Below are 23,673 nucleotides of genomic sequence, written 5' to 3' on the forward strand. Positions count from 1 at the left end.
GTACAGCAGCAGCAGCTGATGGTGCTACAGCAACAGCAGCTGACAGTGCTACAGCAGCAGCAGAAGCAGCTGACAGTGCAGGAGCAGCAGCAGCTGACAGTGCTACAGCAGCAGCAGATGGTGCTACAGCAGCAGCAGACGGTACTACAGCAGCAGCAGCAGCTGACGGTGGTACAGCAGCAGCAGCAGCTGATGGTGCTACAGCAGCAGCTGACAGTGCTACAGCAGCAGCAGACGGTGCTACAGCAGCAGCAGACGGTACTACAGCAGTAGCAGCAGCTGACAGTGGTACAGCAGCAGCAGCAGCAGCAGCTGACAGTGCTACAGCAGCAGCAGCATCAGCAGTTGACCATGGTACCACAGTATTTCAATAATATTTCTCACCCTTTTTACCACAGGGTTGGCACTAGAAGTTTTCTTGGGGCCCATGGTCACTTATTTTGCAGATAAAATCACCAAAAACGCTGTAATAATACGAAATGTTCCGATTGTATGCTTGGATGTTACCGTGGAGGCTGGCTTGTAAACAATGCCACCGGCGGAACATGTGAGGCTGGCTCAGGCCGCACATTAGACGCGTCTCGGACGAATAGCGTTGAGCGGGTTTTTTAGCGGTATGCGAGGCAAAATCTTAGCGATAAAATGTATCGGTATGCGGATTTAATGTTATGTGATGCCAACGGTATGCAGGGGGTCCACTGTATAAAGATATATAACATATCCCTCCAAATTACCAATATCCCAAACCCCTCCTTTAAAGTGCAGGCATTGTACTTCCCATTTCCAGTACTCAAGTCGGGCTGTATAAAAATAACTGGTTTCCCTGAATCTCGTAACTAAATATTACCCTGCTCACACTCCAACAGCTCGTCAGGTCCCAGAAACCATTCGTCTCCATTCACTCCCATCTAACACGCTCACGCACACTTACTGGAAGTCCAAGCCCCTTGCCCACAAAACCTCCTTTACCCCCTCCGTCCAACTTTTTCGAGGACGACCCCTACCCCACCTTCCTTACCCTACAGATTTATATGCTTTCCATGTCATTCTACTTTGATCCATTCTCTCTAAATGACCAAACCACCTCAACAACCCCTCTTCAGCCCTCTTGACTAATACTTTTATTAACTCCACACCACCTAATTTCCACACTCCGAATTTTCTGCATAATATAGAAATAAAAGGATGGTAAGGGAAGACGATACTTCAACAACTTCGGAGATTCTGTACCTTTAGAACTTTTTCCTATAAGGAAAGGGTTATTTTCTGTTCTTTGAGCCTAATGGTATATAAAGATGATTTGAAGTCACAGACAAATCTGATGTCTTGTAAATCAGTATTGATTTATGAAGGCCTTTTATTAGTATGGCTACCTCCAAGTGCATTCCAGTTTTAATATGGCCGCAAAATATTTTTGGTATCCTTCCTATTCATGGATACTTCAGTGTTTTATGAGTTAAGTACAGTACTTGCTTCAACTGTCATTTTATATTTTTTTTCTATTAAGTGTTTATCCTCACACTTCTTTTTTACCCGCAGACTTTATGCAGTTTGGTCAGAGGATTATACAGAAAAATGCAGGGTGATTATGGCTTTGACTTTATCAATATTCTTATTGGATTTGATGCTGCAGAAGAGCAGATGCAGATGCTACTATACCACTGTTCAAATTTCCTCACAGGTTAGACTACAGCTCTAAAACTGACTCTTTAAAAAATATTCTATTGTGATTTTATTTTCTTTACCAGATAAATGTTTAACTACTGACACTTAGGTCACACTACACATGCATGTACATGCTTATATATACTCACAAACACGCCCATCTGCGTTTTCTTCTATTTTCTTAATAGTTCTTGTTCTTCTTTATTTCCTCTTATCTCTGTGAGGAAGTGGAAAAAAATTCTTCCTCCGTTAGCCATGCGTATTGTAAGAGGCTACTAAAATGCCAGGAGCAAGGAGCTAGTAACCCTTTCTCCTGTAAACATTACTAAATTTAAAAAGAGAAACTTCCGTTTTTCTTTTTAGGTCACCCTGCCTCAGTGGGATATGGCTGGTTTGTTGAAAATAAAAACATCCAAGAAACCTCTATCATGCATGTACAAATATATTTTATAAGTACCTGTAACATATTAATGAAGGCAGATAGCAAGTTCATCTGTATATTTCAATATCAGAGTAGTATCTTCATCAGCACTGCTGATTGAGATCTCAGACTAAGATCAAAATATAATGTACAGATCAACCTTTATGTTTTTGTTCAAATGTTAATTTCCTCATTCTGTTGACAAGTGTTCACTACACTTGGTGATTCTTCGTAACTTATTCCATTCAGCATATACATATGCAGTAAATCTTAAAAAAAATTTCTATCAATACACTTGTCCATACCCATTCTGTGTTATCCATGCCTCTTATTCTTAACCAGTACTTGTAAACGCAGAATATTTGGTTAAATTAATCGAATAAAGTTATTTTTTGTGCAAATGGTACCACTAGTTACAGTGGAACCTCAGTTGTCAAATTTAATTTGTTCCAGGTGTCGATTTGACAACAAAAATGGACGACAGCCAAAGCAATTTTTCGCATAAAGAATAATGAATATAGAATTAATTTATTTCAGACCCCAAATGAGAATATAATAATTTATTAAAAATATATATACTAACTACTACATAAAACTGTAAAAATGAATACTAAGAGAAACTAAATGAAATACTGTACAGTAAATGAAAATTTAACTGCTTCTTACATGTCAGAGGAGAGTTAATGGTATACTGGAAGCAGGAGGTAGAGAAGTGGAGGGGGGTATGTTACTGCTTGGAAGGGAGTCACTTTCTATTATGTTAGTCAAATGTCCTTCTGGTGTTGTTTCTTTTCTTTGTCTCTTTTTCACCACTAACACCTTATTCTGGCTCACTGGTTCTTTGTCTCACTAAAATCTGTCCAGTGAGGTTTGTTTCAGGCTTTGTTTTAACATGTATCTGAATCAAGACATTACGCTGTCATTGTACATGTTAGAGGGACAGATGGCCTCTGCTTTGTCTGGATGGTATTTTTCAGCAAACTCCTGCACTTCATGCCATTTACCACACATTTCCTTGACAAGTGCAATGGGCACATCATCCCTTCCCTTCTCTTCCTCTGATGACAGCTCCTCCTTTGCAGTCTGTTACTGCTCGTTCTGAAGGTCTACAAGTTCTTCTATGGTGAATTCAGTTCTATGCTCCTCCACCAACTCCTCCACATCATCTTAGTCATTTCTAGACCCAAGGTCTACCCCAGGGACACAGTATCCTCTACTGGCTCAGGCTCATCTTCAAAGCCTTCAAAATCCCTGGCTGCCACAAAGTCAGACCACAATTTCTTCCATGCTGACTGCATGGTCCTGGAAGACACATTCCCCAGGCTTTGTCTATAAGCCTCAAGCAGATGAGTATATTGAAATGGTACTTCCAGAACTCCCTGAGGGTTAAATTTTTTTCTGAAGTGATTTCAAAAGCATCTTTCAAAAAGTGCTTTGGTGTAGTTTCTTGAAGTTAGAAATGACCTGCTGGTCTATGGGGTGGATGAGAGGAGTTGTGTTAGTAGGCAAGAACTTCACAGTTATAAAACTGAACTCCTCCAGCAACTTGTTTTTCAAGGGAAGGTGAGCAGGAGCATTATCCATATGTACAAGGGCCCTGAGCAGCAATTGTTTTGGAATGAGGTACTTTTTGACAGTGGGAGCAAATACCTCATGAACTCACAAAATAAAAAATTGTCTTGTTACTCAAGCTTTCGTGTTGGCCCTCCACATTACTGCCAATTTGTTTTTCTTAATATTGTTTTTCTTAAAAACTCATGGATTTTCAGAATGATAAACAAATAAGGGCTTCAATTTCAAGTCCCCACTTACATTACTACAGAGTGAGCTTGTCTTTTATTGACTTGTGTTCTGGCATTGACCTTTCCTCTTCAGTTATGTAGGTCCTCTTGGGCATTTTCTTCCAGTAGAGGCCTGTCTCGTCACAAATAAACACTTGTTGGGGGACAAATCCCTCAGCCTCTATGTACTCTTGGAATTCAGTAACATACTTTTCAACAGCCACTTTGTCAGCATTGGCAGCCTCCCCATGCCTAGCCACACTGTGAATGCCACTTCTTTTCTTAAAATTATCAAACCAACCCCTACTATCCTTGAAGGATTGGGTTTTGGCACGTTCTTTTTTTTTTTTTCCACAGGTCATCATGCAACTGCTTCGCTTTTTCTCAAATAATGGCCTCTGAAACACTATCACTGTGTAACTTTTTTGTTTATCCAAATCAAAAAAAGTTTTCAACCTCCTCAATAATTTGTGGCCTTTGCTTTGATATCACTTTTGCACCTTTTGCAAGATCAGCTGCTTTAATTTTTTCCATTTGATTCAGTATCATGCTAATGGTAGATTTTGATTTATCAGAAAGCTTTGCTATATCAGCCACTCGGAGCCTACCTTCATACTTTCTAATGACTTCTTTTTTAAACTCAGCAGTGCTTTTTACAACTTTTCTTTTTGCTTTCATATCTTTATCCTTCTTTTGACCCATGATGGCTTATCTCACAATAAAAGAAATTTTACCAAAACTGCAGAATAACAAAAAAAAGTTCACAAGATGCACAACAAAAGCTCAAGAGATATTTACAGCACTTGAATTAGTGGCTATACTGTGGTTATTCTTTGAGCATGTGACCCGAGCCATTCATGTTGTCGGTCGACAACCAAGACAACATATGAAAAGCAGAACATTTTTTTCTCGAATTCCTCATTCGAAAAGCAATTTGCTCAACAAATAATTGAATCGACAACCAAGGTTCCACTGTATCTGCACTGATATTTAGAGCAAGTTCTGATATTGTATGATATGTTTGCTTTTCTTTCCTTGATATCATTTCTTTTATTTCACATAGGTATGAAACATTTTTATTTCCAGGTGAATATTGCGACAGCCTCAAATCTCTAAGTCTTAAATTTCTGCTTGTACTGGCAACAGGAACGGACAACATAAGTCAAAATACCGTTCTCGAATACCTCACCATTAATTGTAACTTTGATGCAGTTATTCAGGTAATATGAACTTTATATTATGCAAAATACTATTATCTTATTAAGCTTTTTAAGTGAGTTTTAGATTTGTGCATCAAATTTTCTAGTAGTGTAGCAGTAATATGGTACATCAGTTGCTGACCCCTCCAGGGTTACACACTTTTTTTTTTCTCTACATGGGCCAACATGACCTGATAATCACCATAACAGCTACATTATTGCATCATTTTCTTAATTTATTAACAAAGAGAAAGGTGTGATACAGGAAATCATTGATTATTTGGTATTCAACATTACCTAGCAGTTTTGATTCAATCCAGCTTATCTTTGTATAATCTGGCATTTGCTAGAAATCCACGACATCAGTCTAGTGATCAGACACCATATAATCCACAAGTAGTTGAAAAAGAAACCGGCTTTTTAATGCTTTAGTGAGTATCCTAAACAACAAAAATAAGTGTTTTGTCATTTTCATTGCAGCATTTTATGTTAAAAATAAAGCACTGGAAATATCTAATTTAAAATTTTCACCAGTTATCTTGGATTTAACCCTTTCAGTGTTGGTCCCTTAATATTACAACTTGAGAGCCAGTGTCGGTCCCGTAATACTATGGCAAAATTCTAGCTCCTTCAAGACTGGTGGAAGAAAGCTGGTAGGACTACATATGAAAGAATGGGTCTGCGTGGTCAGTGTGCGGAGTATAAAAAAAATCCTGCGGCACGCAGTACATAACGAGAAAAAAAACTCCTACTGTGTTTTTGGTTTAAAACAGCAACTTTGCAGTGCATTTTCATATGGTATTTATGGTTGTATTCTCATTTTCTTGGTCTCATTTGATAGAAAGGAAGATATATTACAGAAATGGCAGTGGTTTTGATTGGTTTCACTACGAAAAATACCTTAAAATTGAGCTCAAAGTAGTGGAAATGTGCGATTTTTGCCAATGCTCAAGAATAAACAAATGATGTCACCATCCACTAAGTGTCCAACTGGCCAGTTTAATGCGCAGTCATGAATGAGTTGACATTATTTATACAATTACTATAATAATGTAGTAGTCTGCATAACAATAAATCTCCTATTTTTTGTGAGAATAAAAATTCAAAATGGAAAGCAGCAGTAATACAAGAGGGGCCTGGAGATGTGACTAATGAACAAAGAAAATGTTATTTTAGTGCCAGGAATATCTGCCTTGTTTATTCTGGCCCCTATTTTGAAATTGGCATCTTTGGAAATTTGTGTGAAATTGGCCAACTTGCCAATTTCTGACCACTTTATTAGGTAGTTGAAATCAGTAAATGGGTGGTTTCTTGTACTCAGTCAATAGAACAAATGGATTTCTAGCAAAATAGCTAGGATTTTAGTCGACTGGAATAATGGAATTGGCCGAAAGTAGGGCTCAAAGTGGGCGAAATCGCCGATGCATAAATATCGCCAAGATCGCTAACTTCATGAGTGTAATTTTGTAAGTTTTTCATCAAATTTTGTACTTTTGGTGTCATAACCATCAGGAAAAGATTCTCTATCTTTTCATAAGAATTTTTTTTTTTTTTTTTTTTCAACAGAGAGAGTGAGTTAAGGATCAGGGGTCTCGATACTGAAAGGGTTAATTTGCGTTTTGGGTGTAAAATAAAATTTGCTTGCTACGGATGATTTTGGCATCATTCACTGATACACTCCTGCAGTTGTTAGTCTTGTGAAAATTAATTTGAATGACACTGAAAGAAATATGCTCAGTTTCCTCTATATGGGCTGGGTTCACAATCTCGTTGTTATTTATTTTAGCTCTGTTTGTTTGTCAAATACTGTACATTCCTATGTAAAAGAAAATGTGTGTGTGTGTGTGTTGGTACAAATTAATCATTAAATGTGGATTTTTTATAATGACCATTTTCATTTTTGCTTGGTGCATGACCTCTAAAATTGAAAACTGACTATAATTTTTTTTTTCTAAGAATATGGTCATTTCATTTTCTATGCCTAAATATCCTCTCTCTGTATATTGTGTCTTATGAAGATGAATGCAAATGGAATTTGAATGATAATTATGGAGATGTATCCAAAATGCTGAAAAAATAAATGTGCAAAAAAAAAAAAATGCATTATGTGGCATTTTTGAAAATCTGGCATGCTCTTTCTCTCCATCAGTGCTGGATAATCAGTGATTTACTGCTAAATTAAGCAGTCTATAAATCCTACCAAGTACAATTGTGTAAGTAAGTTTATTAAGGAAACATTTTGCTTATCAGTCCATTGGATTGATAAAGCCCTGGTGGGCAAAAACATTTCTTTAACATGGTTATCCAACATTGCACATGTGCCTTTTATAGATTTACTCAACTCAAGTCTCAGTTTGTGATCCTCTAGCACAATTGCATGATAGTACATATTATGGAGATGCACTTATAAAAGTGGATGGTGGGAGGCACCATTGTGTTAAAAAAGTTACAAAATTGAATAAATAAATATACTATTAGTTCACAGTAGTAAATAAATATTATAATAAATTTACTAATAATTAAGACAGTTATAATTATAATTACACTTATAATTGAATGCTACTTTCCAGTAAAAGTAGGCCTTAGATGGGGATGTGTAATGTCCCCATGGTTGTTTAGCACACTTATAGATGGGGTCATAAGAGATGTACAGTGGACCCTCGATTATTGGCCATAATCCATTCCAGAAGGCTGGCCTAAAACTGAAATGGCTGAAAACCGAAATAATATTTCCCATAAGAATTAATGTAAATCCAATTAATCCAAAAATGTGTACAGTGGACCCTCGACCAGCAATGGCATCGATTAACGATAAATCTGACTAGCGATACATTTTATCGCAAAAATTTTGCCTCGATTAGCGCTAAAAAACTCGACCAACACTATTCGTTCCGTCTGAGACGCGTCCACTTCTGGCCAGTGTTTAGAAGCCAGCCAGCCACCGCTGTCGCTTCCAAGCATACAATCGGAACATTTCATATTATCACAGCTTTTTTAGCGATTGCACCTGCAAAATAAGTCACCATGGGCAGATATGTTGTGCGACAGAGGTCCAGTGACTCAAGCTGGTCCTAGTGGCATTAAAAGAAGAAGGGAAGTAGCCCCGAAAAAGGACTTGCCACCTCAAGTCCTAATGGAAGGGGATTCCCCTGCTAAACACTAAGACCATCAACACACTCCCCTCTTCCCATCCCATCAATCATCACCAGATCTTCAATAAAGGTAAGTGTCATGTAACTGTGCATGTCTTCAGTTTGTGTGTATTAAAATTAATATTTCATGTGTTAAATTTTTTTTTTTTTTCAATACTTTTGGGTGTTTTGCACGGATTAATTTGATTTCCATTATTTCTTATGGGGAAAATTAACTTGACTAACGATTATTCTGACTAACGATGAGCTCTCAGGAACGGATTAATAGCGTTAGTCGAGGGTCCACTGTATTAGCAAAAAATGCATTTTTTAAGATTAACCCTTAAATGGTCCAAACGTATATATACGTTTTTTCAACATCTGAAAGTATGTAAAAAAATGTAGATCTTCTTTTTTGTTTTACATTTGAAAATGTGTAAAAAAACTTTTATCTACATTTTTTTTCCTATATTTGAAAATATGTAAAAAAAGTAGATCTACCTTTGTAGCAATACGAATTTGAACGTCGATCTGTTTGGACCGTTTAAGGGTTAACTATAGTTTTTCATACACAAAACAATGAGAACTAAATAAAATGACTAATGAAATGGATAAATGAACATTTAAATCACGTTTACCTTTATTGAAGAGTCTTGTTGGCGTATGCAAAATGGCAAGGGAGGCGAGTTTATTTGGAGACAGGACAAAATGCTTAAATATGATACTATTATCAACTCTATGGCTTATTTATCTATCACAGTTCATTTATATGACATACTAAACAATATTAATAACATAGAAACATGATATACTCTAGAATGAATAACATATGTCATTACATATGTGGAGTGGTGGTGGTGATGTTGAGTTTATAAGTGCCACTGAGAGCATAAACTGTACATACAGTGGTGGTAATGGTGGCAGCAGAGCTACCACCACTATTCACACTGAAACAATGTACGTAATTTATAAATAAGAAATATTTACACTTTAATTTATAAACAAATATTTACAATTTAGAAATAAGAAATATTTACACTTACTGTACCTTGGAGGAGATGCTGGCATGAGTTTAGGGTGGTGGAAGATAGGCAGGGCAGCGGTGTTTTCAGTGGTCCTATATGCCTCCAGTAACATTGGAGGAGTTAAATTTCATGTTGTCCTTTTTCTGTCGCTTAATCGCTTAACTTACTTGCTACACAGTTAATGCTACACTTTATCGCTGGCTGGCGCTATAGCCTTTATCGACTCCTGCTGCTTTAGTATTGTACATATCGTAGAATCACTGAAGAAGGCACATTCTCCCCTCTCTCTTCCTCCTTCACTCTCATACTTTTCAACAACTTCTTTCTTAAATTCCATTGTGTTTCTCACTTTCTTCACCAAAGGAACCTTACTAGGAGCTTTCTTTGGGCCCATGGTTGCTTATTTTGCAGTTATGCTCAATCAATAACCACAAAAAACAAAAGTTCCCTCACTCGCCCAGAAAGACAGCCAGACTGACTCATGAACGCTCGTGTGGCTGGCGGGCGGGCAGATGGGCTCGTCCAATATGGCCAATAAGCTAAATAACAGCCGATAACTGGAGTAAAACTTCAGCCAAAAAACCGGGCGATAACCGAGTTGGCCGATAGCCAGAACAGCCAATAACTGAGGGTCCACTGTAAATACATACTAGGGTGTTGGGGAGAGGGGTGGGATTAAATTATGGGGAATCAAATACAAAATGGGAGTTAACACAGTTACTTTTTGTTGATGATACTGCGCTGTTGGGAGATTCTAAAGAGAAGTTGCTAAGGTTAGTGGATGAGTTTGGGAGGATGTGTAGAGGAAGAAAGTTAAAAGTGAACACAGATAAGTGCAAGATGATGAGGGTATCAAACAAGTTAGGTAAAGAAAAATTGGAAGAAGTGAATGTGTTCAGATATTTGGGAGTAGGCTTGTCAGCAGATGGGTTCATGAAGGATGAGGTTAACCATTGAATTGATGAAGAAAAAAAGGTGAGCAGTGCATTGAGGTATCTGTGGAGACAAAAAAAATTGTTATTCATCGAGGCAAAGAAGGGAATGTATGAATATAAAGGTGCCAACACACTTATATGGGTGTGAAGCATGGGTTGTAAATGCTGCTGCAAGGAGGAGGCTGGAGGCAGTGGAGATGTGGTGTAAATATTTTGCAGAGAATTCATAGTGTGGAAATTAGGAGAAGATGTGGAGTTATTAAAAGTATTCACAAGGCTGAGGATAGGTTGTTGAGGTTGTTTGGTAATTTAGAGAGGATGGAGCAAAATAGGATGACTAAGAGGGTGTATAAATCTCTAGTGGAGGGGAGGAGGGGTAAGGGTCATCCTAGGAAAGGATGGACGGCGGGGGGTAAAAGAGGTTTTGTGTGCAAGGGGCTTGGGCATGCAGCAGGCATGTGTGAGCATAATAGATAGGAGTGAATGGAGACAAATGGTTTTTGAGACCTAACAGGCAGTTGGAGTGTGAGTAGGGTAACACCGTGGATCCCCGCCTTACGATATTAATCCATTTCTGAGAGCTCATCGTAAGCTGAAGTAATCATAAGGCGAATTAATTTTCCCCATAAGAAATAATGGAAATCAAATTAAGCCATGCAAAACACCCCAAAGTATGAAAAAAAAAAATTTTACCACATGAAATATTAATTTTAATACACACAAACTGAAGAAGACATGCACAATTACTACTCTGCTAAGAATAAAATACATGACACTTACCTTTATTGAAGATCTGGTGATGATTGATGGGATGAGAGGAGGGGAGAGTGTGGAAATTATTGTTTAGAAGGAGAATCCCCTTCCATTAGGACATGAGGTAGTAAGTCCTTTTCCGGGGTTACTTCCCTTCTTCTTTTAATGCCACTAGGACCTGCTTGAGAGGTAGCAAGTCCTTTTCCGGGATTACTTCCCTTCTTCTTTTAATGCCACTAGGTCCAGCTTGAGAGTCACTGGACCTCTGTTGCACAACAAATCTGTCCATAGAGGTCTGTACCTCCCGTTCCTTTAAGATTTGCCTAAAATGGGCCACAACATTGTCATTGTAATAGTCACCAGCACGGCTTGCAATAGCTGTGTTAGGGTGATTTTCATCCATAAAGGTTTGCACTTCAACCCACTTTGCACACATTTCCTTAATCTTTGAAGTAGGCACAATGGATTCCACAACTGTCATAGGCTTCTCAGGGTTAGCCCCAAACCCTTCAAAATCTTTCTTAACCCTTTCAGGGTCCGTCCCGTAGATCTACGGCTTTACGTTCAGGGTCCAAACCGTAGATCTACGCCATGAGCTCAGCTCACTCTGATAAACTGTGAGTGGTACATTTGGGCCTAGATATGAGAGAATACATCTATGTGGTATGTGTGCACCACATAAAACAGATCCTGCAGTACACTGTGTATAATGAGAGAAAAAAAATGAAATCATGATTTTTCGATTAAAACAGCAACTTTGCAGTGTTTTTTCGTATGTTTTTTATAGTTGTATTTGCGATTTCTTGGTCTCATTTGATAGAATGGAAGACATATTACAGAAATAGAGATGATCTTGATTGGTTTTAGCATTGGAAATGGCTTGAAACTGAGCTCAAAGTAGCGGAAATGTTAAATTTTTGCCGATATTCAAGAGTAAACAAACGACCTCACACATCTAATACACGTCAGCTGGTGGGTCTAATATACATTCACAAATATGGTGATGATATTTATACAATTATTACAGTATTGCATAACAGTAAATCTTCTATTTTTTGGTGTGAATAAAAATTCATTATGTGAATAAAAAATCAAAATGGAATTTATTTGTAAAGCCTCAAAACATAACTAATGAACAGAGGAAATGTTAGTTTAGTGCCAGGAATGCCTACATTGTTCATTCTGGACCCTATTTTGAAATTGGAATATTTTGAACTTTGTGTTAAATTGGCCAAATTAACAATTTCCGATCACTTTATTTTGTAGTTGAAACAGTTGATTTGGCGATTTCTTGTGCTCAATCGATAGAATAGAAGTAATACTAGTGAAATAGCTAAGAATTTGGTTGATTGAAATAATGTAATTGGCCTAAAATGGGAGTCAAAGTCGGCAAAATCGCCGATTCGTAAATATCGCTGACACATCAAAATTCGCGAGAGCATAATTTCGTCAATTTTCCACCAAATTTCGTACTTTTTGTTTTATTACCTTCACAAAAAGATTCTCTACGATTTCATAAGAAAAAATAACAAATTTTTTTTTTTGAAAATTCTTGGACACTGGTGCGTGACTCCAGATTTGGGCCTTGGACCCTGAAAGGGTTAATTTCCATACTAATTCTCACCCTTTTTACCACAGGGTTGGCACTAGAAGCTTTCTTGGGGCCAATGGTGACTTATTTTGCAGTTACAAGCACAAAAAACCTGGGATAAGGTGAAATGTACCGAATGTACGCATGAATGTGACCGCACTGGCTGGCTTGTAAACACTGGCGTTGAGGCCACACGTGGGACGCATCCCAGATGAATCACATAAAGCGGGTTTTTTATCGTGAGGCGAGGCAAAATTTTTGTGTTCAAATGCTTCGTATGGTAGATTTAACATAATGCGATGCTTTCGTAAGGCGGGGGTCCACAATATTTTGTGAAGGGATTCAGGGAAACCGGTTAACTAGACTTGAGTCCTGGAGGCGGGAAATACAATGCCTGCACTTTAAAGGAAGGGTTTGGGATATTGGCTGTTTGGAGTGACATCTAAACTGTCATATCGGGGCACCTCTGCAAAGACAGTGATTATGTGTGATTGATGGTGAAAGCATTGAATGATGATGAAAGTGTTTCTTTCTTTTTTGGGTCACCCTGCCGACATGTTGAAAAAAAAAAAATTAAAGGGGTAGACTGCTAAGCCAGAGGAAGGCCTTGGTCAGATAACCAAAGACATCAGCTTCAGGTTGTCGTATGACTAAGACCTGTGTCAGGAAACTTCCTGTTTCCTGTCAAACATTATACAGACATATATACTACTTTGATTATTCATAATTCTACTTTGCCCATAAGTAACTCTGAGTGTGATTTCAGTTTTCTACTTGGTTTTTTTTTTAACACACTGGCTGTCTCCCACCAAGGCAGGGTGACCCCAAAGAAAAACAAACACTTTCACCATCATTCACACTATTACTGTCTTTGCAGAGGTGCAGAGTTATTTTATTCAGGATTAAAAAGATATTTTTGAGTCCTTGTCATACCCTTTTTTCTTTCTTTTATCATTCCTTCACTCATTTTGGTAACTTAATCTCAATATTGGTTGAATAATGTATTATACTCTATTGTATTATGCATATTCTGCTTTTATATATAATCTTTCCACCATTATATTTATCATGTAATCCAAAGACAAAAGTTAGGGCTTACATTTCATGGGTGGGTGGTTGAGACAGTGAAGGAACACGGGAAAAAATCTCAAGATAGTACAACAGAGTTCCATTCCTAAGACCACATTGGTAAACAAATTCATCACTAAGTGAGGAGCATACTATAATGGTAGTGGGTTTGTGTCATCCAGCTTTGATATTGTTTTAATGTCACATTTGCACCATTTATAACATTTCTGGTATACAGTGGACCCCCGGTTAACGATATTTTTTCACTCCAGAAGTATGTTCAGGTGCCAGTACTGACCGAATTTGTTCCCATAAGGAATATTGTGAAGTAGATTAGTCCATTTCAGACCCCCAAACATACACGTACAAACGCACTTACATAAATACACTTACATAATTGGTCGCATTCGGAGATGATCGTTATGCGGGGGTCCACTGTATTTTTAAATGTTTATACAGCAGTGTACTGTATATTGTAATAAACATAATTAAGAAAATCAGCTGTAATATGTATTATTTACGTATGCATACTGGTCAGAGAGCCCGTCGTAAGTCCGAGTCGTCGGTAAACGAGTATACCGCTAAGTGAGGAGAGGCTGTATTTACTCCACTGACATCTCTGACACCAGTAGAGCAAATGTAATGCATTAATATGGTGATTATTATGGACAAGGTAGAATTTTAGATTCTGATCATTCAGCTTTCATATTATTTTCTAGAAGTATAAATGGGCATACTGGATGCACATTTAACAAATTATTCTGAATTTTCAGCTTTTAAGTCATTCCAGTACACGTAACCAGCATGGACCTGAGGCTGTCTTATACCTTATGCTTATGGTAAATTATCGTAAACATGAGATGACCAACCCATACACTGTCAATCTGTCTCTACTGGATGATGAACTCATCCTCAATGGTTATGGACAGGTGAGCAGCTGGCAGCTTTTTTCTGTGAGAATGTATCATAAATTTTAGATATTCTTTTATCAAGAGCATTTTAAATCACCATGAAATATTGGTTCAAGGTTTTAAGTGTTTACTTTGTTTTGTCTTGTTCTATTTTTTCCCAAAGACTAGTGTAACATGTGTTGCCTTTAATATTTATTTGATGACTACTAGCCTGTTGTCATTATTCATATATACATTCTTGATCTTTCTTTCTTTCTTTCTTTCAACACACCGGCCGTATCCCACCGAGGCGGGGTGGCCCAAAAGGAAAAACGAAAGTTTCTCCTTTTACATATAGTAATATATACAGGAGAAGGGGTTACTAGCCCCTTGCTCCCGGCATTTTAGTCGCCTCTTATGACACGCATGGCTTACGGAGGAAGAATTCTGTTCCACTTCCCCATGGAGATACATTCTTGATATTATATAATTTTTTCATAGGTTTAACAAATAACTACAAAACATGCAGTTAAATAAGCTAAAGAGAGAGTATGAAATTAAGTTCATTACAGAAATTACCTACTTATGTTCATATAAAAAAAAAATTAAAAGTTTTAATCTACAGAAAATTTTGTCAGGTTTTTCACAGTTTAGTTTTTACATTACACAGGTGATCACAGCTTCATTGGCAGACTTCAATCATAAATACTCTGCACACTTCATGGAGCCTCAGGGTTCTGGATGGTTCGCATCTCTCACTTCAATGGTCGGCTCTATGTTCTTGTCAGAAGAAATGGCTACACGCAATGAGCACATAAAGTACGTATATTAAAAGCATAACTAGTAATTCCTGCAAACATACAGTGGACGAGTTTGGGAGGGCGTGTAAAGGTAGAAAGTTGAAAGTGAACATAAATAAAGGAAAGTGATGAGGGTATCAAACTAGTATTTAGATAGAGAAAATTTGGATATCACTTTGGAGGAAGGGAGCATGGAAGAAGTGAAGGTGTTCAGATATTTGGAAGCTGACTTGTCAGTAGATGGGTTTATGAAGGATGAGGTTAACCATAGAAATGATGAAGGAAAAAAGGTGAGTGATGTGTTGAGGTATCTGTGGAGACAAAAAACGTTATCCATGGAGGCAAACAAGGGAATGTATGAGAGTATGGTGGTACCAACAATCTTATACGGGTATGAAGCATGGGTTGTAAATGCTGCAGCGAGGAGGAGGGTGGAGGTAGTGGAGATGTCATGTCTAAGGGCAGTGTGTGGTGTAAATATTATGCAGAGAATTCATAGTGTGGAAATTAGGAGGAGGTGTGGAGTTACTAAAGGTATTAGTCAGAGGGCTGAAGAGGGATTGTTGAGGTGGTTTGGTCATTTAGAGAGAATGGAACAAAGTAAAATGACATGGTGAGCATATAGATCTGTAGGGGAGGGAAGGAAGGAAGGTGGGGTAGGGGTTGTCCTTGAAAAGGCTGGTGTGAGGAGGTAAAAGAGGTTTTGTGGGCGAGGGGCTTGGGCTTCCAGCAAGTGTGCGTGAACGTGTTAGATAGGAGTGAACAGAGATGAATGGTTTCTGGGACCTGACGAGCTGTTGGAGTGTGAGCAAGGTGATACTTTGTGATGGGATTTTGGGAAACCGGTTAGCCGGACTTGAGTCCTGGAAATGGAAAGTACAATGCCTGCACTTTAAAGGAGGGATTTGGGATATTGGCAGTTTGGAGGGACATCTAAACTGTCGTATCTGAATGCCTCTGCAAAGACAGTAATTATGTGTGAGTGATGGTGAAAGTATTGAATGATGATGAAAGTTTTTTTCTTTGTTTTTGGATCACCCTGCCTTGGTGGTAAATGGCCGACATATTAAAAAATACATATATAACATCCCTTTTTTATTATAGTACTGTATATCAGTAGGGTAAGACAACATCAGTGGTTCATTTATAGTACAATAGAACCTCTGTATCCACTGATTCAGTATCTGCTGTTTCAATTATTCATGGTTTACTGTGGCCCAAAAATACCTCTTAATTTGGCATAATAATAGCCCCAAAGTGCAAAAGTAGAGAAGTTGGCAGTTCTTCAGAGCCCAAAAGAAACCATGAGTGAAAAAGTCATAATTCTCCACTTGTTGTGCATAATTTATCATCTAAGCTTTATAATAGGTATGTATAGGACTTACATTTAGGGTTTGCTGCTATCTGTGGTTTCGGTCTCCATGGGTCCTTGGAACATATCCCCCGTGGATATAGGGTATGCTTTCTGAATTGCTTATCAGGTTTAATTCATTTAAATAATTTTTTCTTTTAGATTCTTAAGTTTGCATAATTATATTTGCATATAAAATGATTAGCACCACATAAAACCATTTAGTGTAACATAGGTTAACAGCAGATTTTCCTTACAGGGCAAATGACTCATTTTTGTTGGCATTATATGAAGCAGTTCACCTTAATCGCAACTTCATCACGGCCCTCACGACTGCTACAGACCCTTCCACACCACCCTCCCCAGCCAACACACTTGATCGTGGTATCACACCACCAATTCCAGATTCTCCCGATGCACCAAATCCATCACCAACTGTGGAAATGGAAGCCTCAGTTCAGCCAACAAATTTATTAGTAACTTTTTTAGAATACTGGTAAGGAATCTTTCTTGAAAGGGGTATATATAGTATTTCAGTGTATATTTCCACCAAGATAGTACATATATGGTCATCACCATTCCAGCTGCTAATACGTAAGTGTTCCATATTGTAAAGGAGGTAAATCGCAGAATGAGTGGAGCTCGAACCCATGGCAGGCGAGTCTTGCAGCTCACTGTCTTGCCAGAAATGTGCTGATGTCACAGTGTTGTGCGGGTCTTAATTTCATCTTGTCGGTATTATATACTATTCTTGTACTACTACTACTACTGCTACTACTACCACCATCACCTCTTCCTGCCTATATATAGCCGTCCTGCTCCACTTCTGGTTAGTGTGACTTTGTCAATGGTCCAAGTCAGACCGAAACGTCGTCGTAAGGTTCTCTCTTTTATGTGCGGGTTATTTGTGTAGCATTCTCCTGCTTGATTTGAAGCCGCTAGAATTTATGAGTATAGATACGTCAAAAACAGTGGCTAGTAAGACGTATATATACGACCAAAACAGTCAAAGGGTTAAAGATGATTTATTCAGTCCAGATGTATTACACTTTCATAATACTAACAGTGAAATTTAGGCACAAAACACACTAGGTATATAACCCAGGGTAACCCAGTTAGCCCTAAGTTTGCCTAAGATAGGAGCTTTAATTGAAACAGTGTATCATGCCAAGACTTAACCATTCCCATTACTAAAATTACTAATTGTAATATTGTTATATGTTTTGTACTACCTCATTATAAATCTAATTAATCACTTCAGTTACCTAGTATACAATAAGGTATATTAAAATGTACTGCTCCATAACCTGTGTCAGTATAGAGTAAGAATTAGGATTAGTCTCCCCAAAATGCCTAGGCATGCTAGAGGCCTTCTTTGTGATTAGTATTTTATAATATGTAAACCACAGAATGTAAGCTTTTAAAGGAAACAAACATTTTCATATTCAAAGTCAAACAGTGCGAATAATTATAAGTGTTATTATACATAGCCTTAGAAGACCAAAGTAGCAGAAAAAATATAATAAATAACAATTATGTAGTCTTACTTATTTCCATGTTTTAAGGACATAATTGTAATGTTGTAAATATTCCTTGTATCATAGCCTTAGAAGACCAAAATATTAAAAAAAAAAAAGAATAAAAGCCAGTCATATTATATATACAGTGGAACTCCGGTTTTCGTACGGGCCGCACATCATACAATTCGGATTTAGAACACGTTTTTGGGTGAAATTTTGGTCCAGATTTCGTACCTCGATCCGGAAATTGTACATATCATACGTGTCCACCCACCCGGGAATGCCATCAGCCTGGCTTTGTCACTGGTTGAGTGAGCATTCATCCGAAACATTTTGCAATTTTTGTGCTTATTTATTAATTGCGACCGCGAAATAAGCCACCATGGGCCCAAAGAAAGTTCCTAGTGCCAGCCCTATGGTAAAGAAGGTGTTGTGGAATGTATTGTGTCGTTGGGGAAGTCCATGTCGTGGATGTGAGTGGCCAGGATGTGGAAGAGTTGGTGGAGGACCACAGGGAAGAGCTAACACTGAAGAACTGCAAGACCTTCATCTGGAACAGCAACAGACCACAGCTGAGGAAATTGCTTCAGAGGAGGAGGAAGAAAGAGGAGAGAAGGTGCCTTCTTCAGTGATTAAGGACATAAGTACAAAGTGGAATGAGTTGCAAACTTTTGTTGAAAAATATCACCCTGACAAAGCTGATACAAGTCGTATCTGCAACATGTTCAGTGACAATACCTTGTCCCATTTTAGGCAAATTTTAAAGAGATGCCAGAAATAGAGCTCTCTGGACAGATTTTGAGTGCAACAGGGGTCCACTGCCAGTAAAAAACAAAGAAGGCAAATAATCCCAGAGAGGGCTTTGATACCTAAAGTCCTTATGGAGGGGAATTTACCTTCCAAACAATAACTCAACTCCCTCTCCCCTCCTCGCCTTCAGTACGCCAATGAGAGTCTTCAATAAAGGTATGTAATGTTCATTTATCATTAAAATTAGTCATTTATGTTTATTTCTCATTGTTTTCTGTATGCAAAACTATAGTTATTCTTTAAAAAATTTATTGTTAATATTTTTGGGTGTCTGGAACAGATTAATTGTAGTTACATGATTTGCTATGGGAAATATTAATTCGGTTTTCGTACGTTTCGGTTTTAGACCGATATTCTGGAACGGATTAAGTACAGAAACTGGAGCTCCACTGTACAGCGATTATTCCAAGGGAAGCAGTGTTTGAAGTGCTAAAACACCTTGAAACACATCTAATATTATAAAAAATTAGTATGTACAGCAGGGCCCCGCTTTTTGGCGTTTTGCCTTACGGCATTCCGCTAATACAGCGATCTCAAATTATGACCAAAACTTTCTATACGGCAAGTGGTCTTTCAAATACGGCGCGGGCCACCCGGTTTGTTTGCATTCTCCATATACACATCTCTATATTATGTAATAATCACTCTTGGGCACATGAAATGTCTAATTTTATGTCAATATAGACATTTTCATTAATCCATCTATGATATTTTCTTCAAAATTATATAAGAAACACGTTACATAACATATAAACATGCTGTTTATATGCTATGGAGGTGTGGTTGCTGGGTGGAGGGAAAACATTATGTAATACTAATAATAATCACTCTTGGGCACATTAAATGTCTTATTTTATTTTAATATAGACATTTTCATTAATCCATCTATTATATTTTCTTAAATTATGTAAGAAACACGTTACATATCATATAAACATTTTGTTTATACACTATGGAGGTGTGGTAGCCGGGCGGAGGGAAAACATTACGTCACTACCCTTAATACATAACGCTTTTGTTGACAATTCTCGGCTTGAATTATTCATTACTTCTCCCTTTGTTAATGATGGCATCTAAAGGTAGTTGTTAGAAATGATTAAAGTCAGTGACATAGTATGTCAATGGTAATATGTCTCTGGGCCACATTAACCCTTTGGCTGTCGCAAGCCCCTTTCTGAAACTGTCATTCTATGTCGCCAAATTTTTGGGAAAAAAAATTTTCTTTTTCTTATGAAATGATAGAGAATCTTTTCCAAATGGTAATGACACCAAAAGTGCGAAATTTGGTTGAAAACTCACGGAATTACACTCCTGCAAAGTTATCGGTCTCGGCGACATATACGCATCGGCTATTTCGCCGACTTTGAGCACTGATTTTGACCAATTCCGTTGTTCCAGTTGACCAAACATAGCTATTTCTTTAGAACTCCATTTTTTTTTCTATCAGTTGAGTGCAAGAAACCGCCCATTTACTGATTTGAACTACCCAATAAAGTGGTCAGATATTGGCAGTTTGGCCAATTTCATGCAAATTAAAAAAGATGCCACTTTCAAAATAGGGTCCAGAATAAACAATGTAGACATTCTTGGCACAAATATAACATATCCTCTGTTCATTAGTCACGTCTCTAGGCCCCTCTTATATTACTATTGCTTTCTATTTTGATTTTTTATTCATACAAAAAATACAAAATTTACTGTTATGCAGACTACTGCATTATTGTAAAAATTGTATAAATAATATCAGTGCACTAGTGAAAGAATGTTAGATTCCCCAGTTGACGTGTATTGGACGTGTGGTGTGATTTGCTTACTCCTGAATATTTGTAAAAATCGAACATTTCCACTACTTTGAGCTCAATTTCAAGGTCGTTTTCTTCATGGAACTAATCAAAATCATCTCTATTTCTGTAATATGTTTTCCATTTTATCATACGATACCATGAAGACGAGAATACAGCGATAAATACTATACGAAAATACACCTCAAAGTCGGCATTTTAATCCAAAACAAACGGTCAATTTTTTTTTTTTTTGCTCATTATGCACTTCGTGCTGCAGGATTTTTTTTATGTGGTGCACACTGACCACACAGACCCATTCTCTCACATGTGGGCCTACCAGCTTTCTCCTGCTTGATTTGAAGCCGCTAGAACTTATGCATATTAATCCGTTTGAAACACTGGATCGTAAGACGTATATATACAACCAAAACAGTCAGAGGGTTAAATATCGTGTAGCTATGTAGGTAGGTGTAGGTATGTAGCCCAGGCAGACTACATACCTACATTATTATTATAACTCATAATTATACGTATGTGTACCTGTACCTAAGTAAACTTACACACTGCTAACATGCAAGTGCACATTAAAATCACTAAGAGTGTGTTATTAGTCTTGAAGATGCCATATTAATAATGATAATAATATTTATTTTTTATTTATTATCACACCGGCCGATTCCCACCAAGGCAGGGTGGCCCGAAAAAGAAAAACTTTCACCATCATTCACTCCATCACTGTCTTGCCAGAAGGGTGCTTTACACTACAGTTTTTAAACTGCAACATTAACACCCCTCCTTCAGAGTGCAGGCACTGTACTTCCCATCTCCAGGACTCAAGTCCGGCCTGCCGGTTTCCCTGAATCCCTTCATAAATGTTACTTTGCTCACACTCCAACAGCACGTCAAGTATTAAAAACCATTTGTCTCCATTCACTCCTATCAAACACGCTCACGCATGCCTGCTGGAAGTCCAAGCCCCTCGCACACAAAACCTCCTTTACCCCCTCCCTCCAACCCTTCCTAGGCCGACCCCTACCCCGCCTTCCTTCCACTACAGACTGATACACTCTTGAAGTCATTCTGTTTCGCTCCATTCTCTCTACATGTCCGAACCACCTCAACAACCCTTCCTCAGCCCTCTGGACAACAGTTTTGGTAATCCCGCACCTCCTCCTAACTTCCAAACTACGAATTCTCTGCATTATATTCACACCACACATTGCCCTCAGACATGACATCTCCACTGCCTCCAGCCTTCTCCTCGCTGCAACATTCATCACCCACGCTTCACACCCATATAAGAGCGTTGGTAAAACTATACTCTCATACATTCCCCTCTTTGCCTCCAAGGACAAAGTTCTTTGTCTCCACAGACTCCTAAGTGCACCACTCACTCTTTTTCCCTCATCAATTCTATGATTCACCTCATCTTTCATAGACCCATCCGCTGCCACGTCCACTCCCAAATATCTGAATACGTTCACCTCCTCCATACTCTCTCCCTCCAATCTGATATTCAATCTTTCATCACCTAATCTTTTTGTTATCCTCATAACCTTACTCTTTCCTGTATTCACCTTTAATTTTCTTCTTTTGCACACCCTACCAAATTCATCCACCAATCTCTGCAACTTCTCTTCAGAATCTCCCAAGAGCACAGTGTCATCAGCAAAGAGCAGCTGTGACAACTCCCACTTTGTGTGTGATTCTTTATCTTTTAACTCCACGCCTCTTGCCAAGACCCTCGCATTTACTTCTCTTACAACCCCATCTATAAATATATTAAACAACCACGGTGACATCACACATCCTTGTCTAAGGCCTACTTTTACTGGGAAAAAATTTCCCTCTTTCCTACATACTCTAACTTGAGCCTCACTATCCTCGTAAAAACTCTTCACTGCTTTCAGTAACCTACCTCCTACACCATACACTTGCAACATCTGCCACATTGTCCCCCTATCCACCCTGTCATACGCCTTTTCCAAATCCATAAATGCCACAAAGACCTCTTTAGCCTTATCTAAATACTGTTCACTTATATGTTTCACTGTAAACACCTGGTCCACACACCCCCTACCTTTCCTAAAGCCTCCTTGTTCATCTGCTATCCTATTCTCCGTCTTACTCTTAATTCTTTCAATTATAACTCTACCATACACTTTACCAGGTACACTCAACAGACTTATCCCCCTATAATTTTTGCACTCTCTTTTATCCCCTTTGCCTTTATACAAAGGAACTATGCATGCTCTCTGCCAATCCCTAGGTACCTTACCCTCTTCCATACATTTATTAAATAATTGCACCAACCACTCCAAAACTATATCCCCACCTGCTTTTAACATTTCTATCTTTATCCCATCAATCCCGGCTGCCTTACCCCCTTTCATTTTACCTACTGCCTCACGAACTTCCCCCACACTCACAACTGGCTCTTCCTCACTCCTGCAAGATGTTATTCCTCCTTGCCCTATACACGAAATCACAGCTTCCCTATCTTCATCAACATTTAACAATTCCTCAAAATATTCCTTCCATCTTCCCAATACCTCTAACTCTCCATTTAATAACTCTCCTCTCCTATTTTTAACTGACAAATCCATTTGTTCTCTAGGCTTTCTTAACTTGTTAATCTCACTCCAAAACTTTTTCTTATTTTCAACAAAATTTGTTGATAACATCTCACCCACTCTCTCATTTGCTCTCTTTTTAGATTGCTTCACCACTCTCTTAACTTCTCTCTTTTTCTCCATATACTCTTCCCTCCTTGCATCACTTCTACTTTGTAAAAACTTCTCATATGCTAACTTTTTCTCCCTTACTACTCTCTTTACATCATCATTCCACCAATCGCTCCTCTTCCCTCCTGCACCCACTTTCCTGTAACCACAAACTTCTGCTGAACACTCTAACACTACATTTTTAAACCTACCCCATACCTCTTCG

General features: G+C 38.2%; 1 protein-coding gene across 4 annotated transcripts in view; it reads left to right on the forward strand.

Annotated features, from left to right (window-relative positions):
• LOC128702942 (armadillo-like helical domain-containing protein 3) overlaps positions 1-23,673 on the forward strand; it is a 93,651-nt gene that overhangs the window by 17,069 nt on the left and 52,909 nt on the right. For all 4 annotated transcript variants that reach the window (XM_053797427.2, XM_070091900.1, XM_070091899.1 and 1 more), the window contains 5 exons: positions 1,540-1,681; positions 4,954-5,087; positions 14,343-14,498; positions 15,130-15,278; positions 16,870-17,106. In XM_053797427.2, coding sequence (XP_053653402.2) covers positions 1,540-1,681; positions 4,954-5,087; positions 14,343-14,498; positions 15,130-15,278; positions 16,870-17,106 — 818 coding nt within the window. The remainder of the gene's footprint in view (positions 1-1,539; positions 1,682-4,953; positions 5,088-14,342; positions 14,499-15,129; positions 15,279-16,869; positions 17,107-23,673) is intronic.

The sequence above is a fragment of the Cherax quadricarinatus genome, chromosome 37 (assembly GCF_038502225.1).
Source record: "Cherax quadricarinatus isolate ZL_2023a chromosome 37, ASM3850222v1, whole genome shotgun sequence".
NCBI lineage: Eukaryota > Metazoa > Arthropoda > Malacostraca > Decapoda > Parastacidae > Cherax > Cherax quadricarinatus.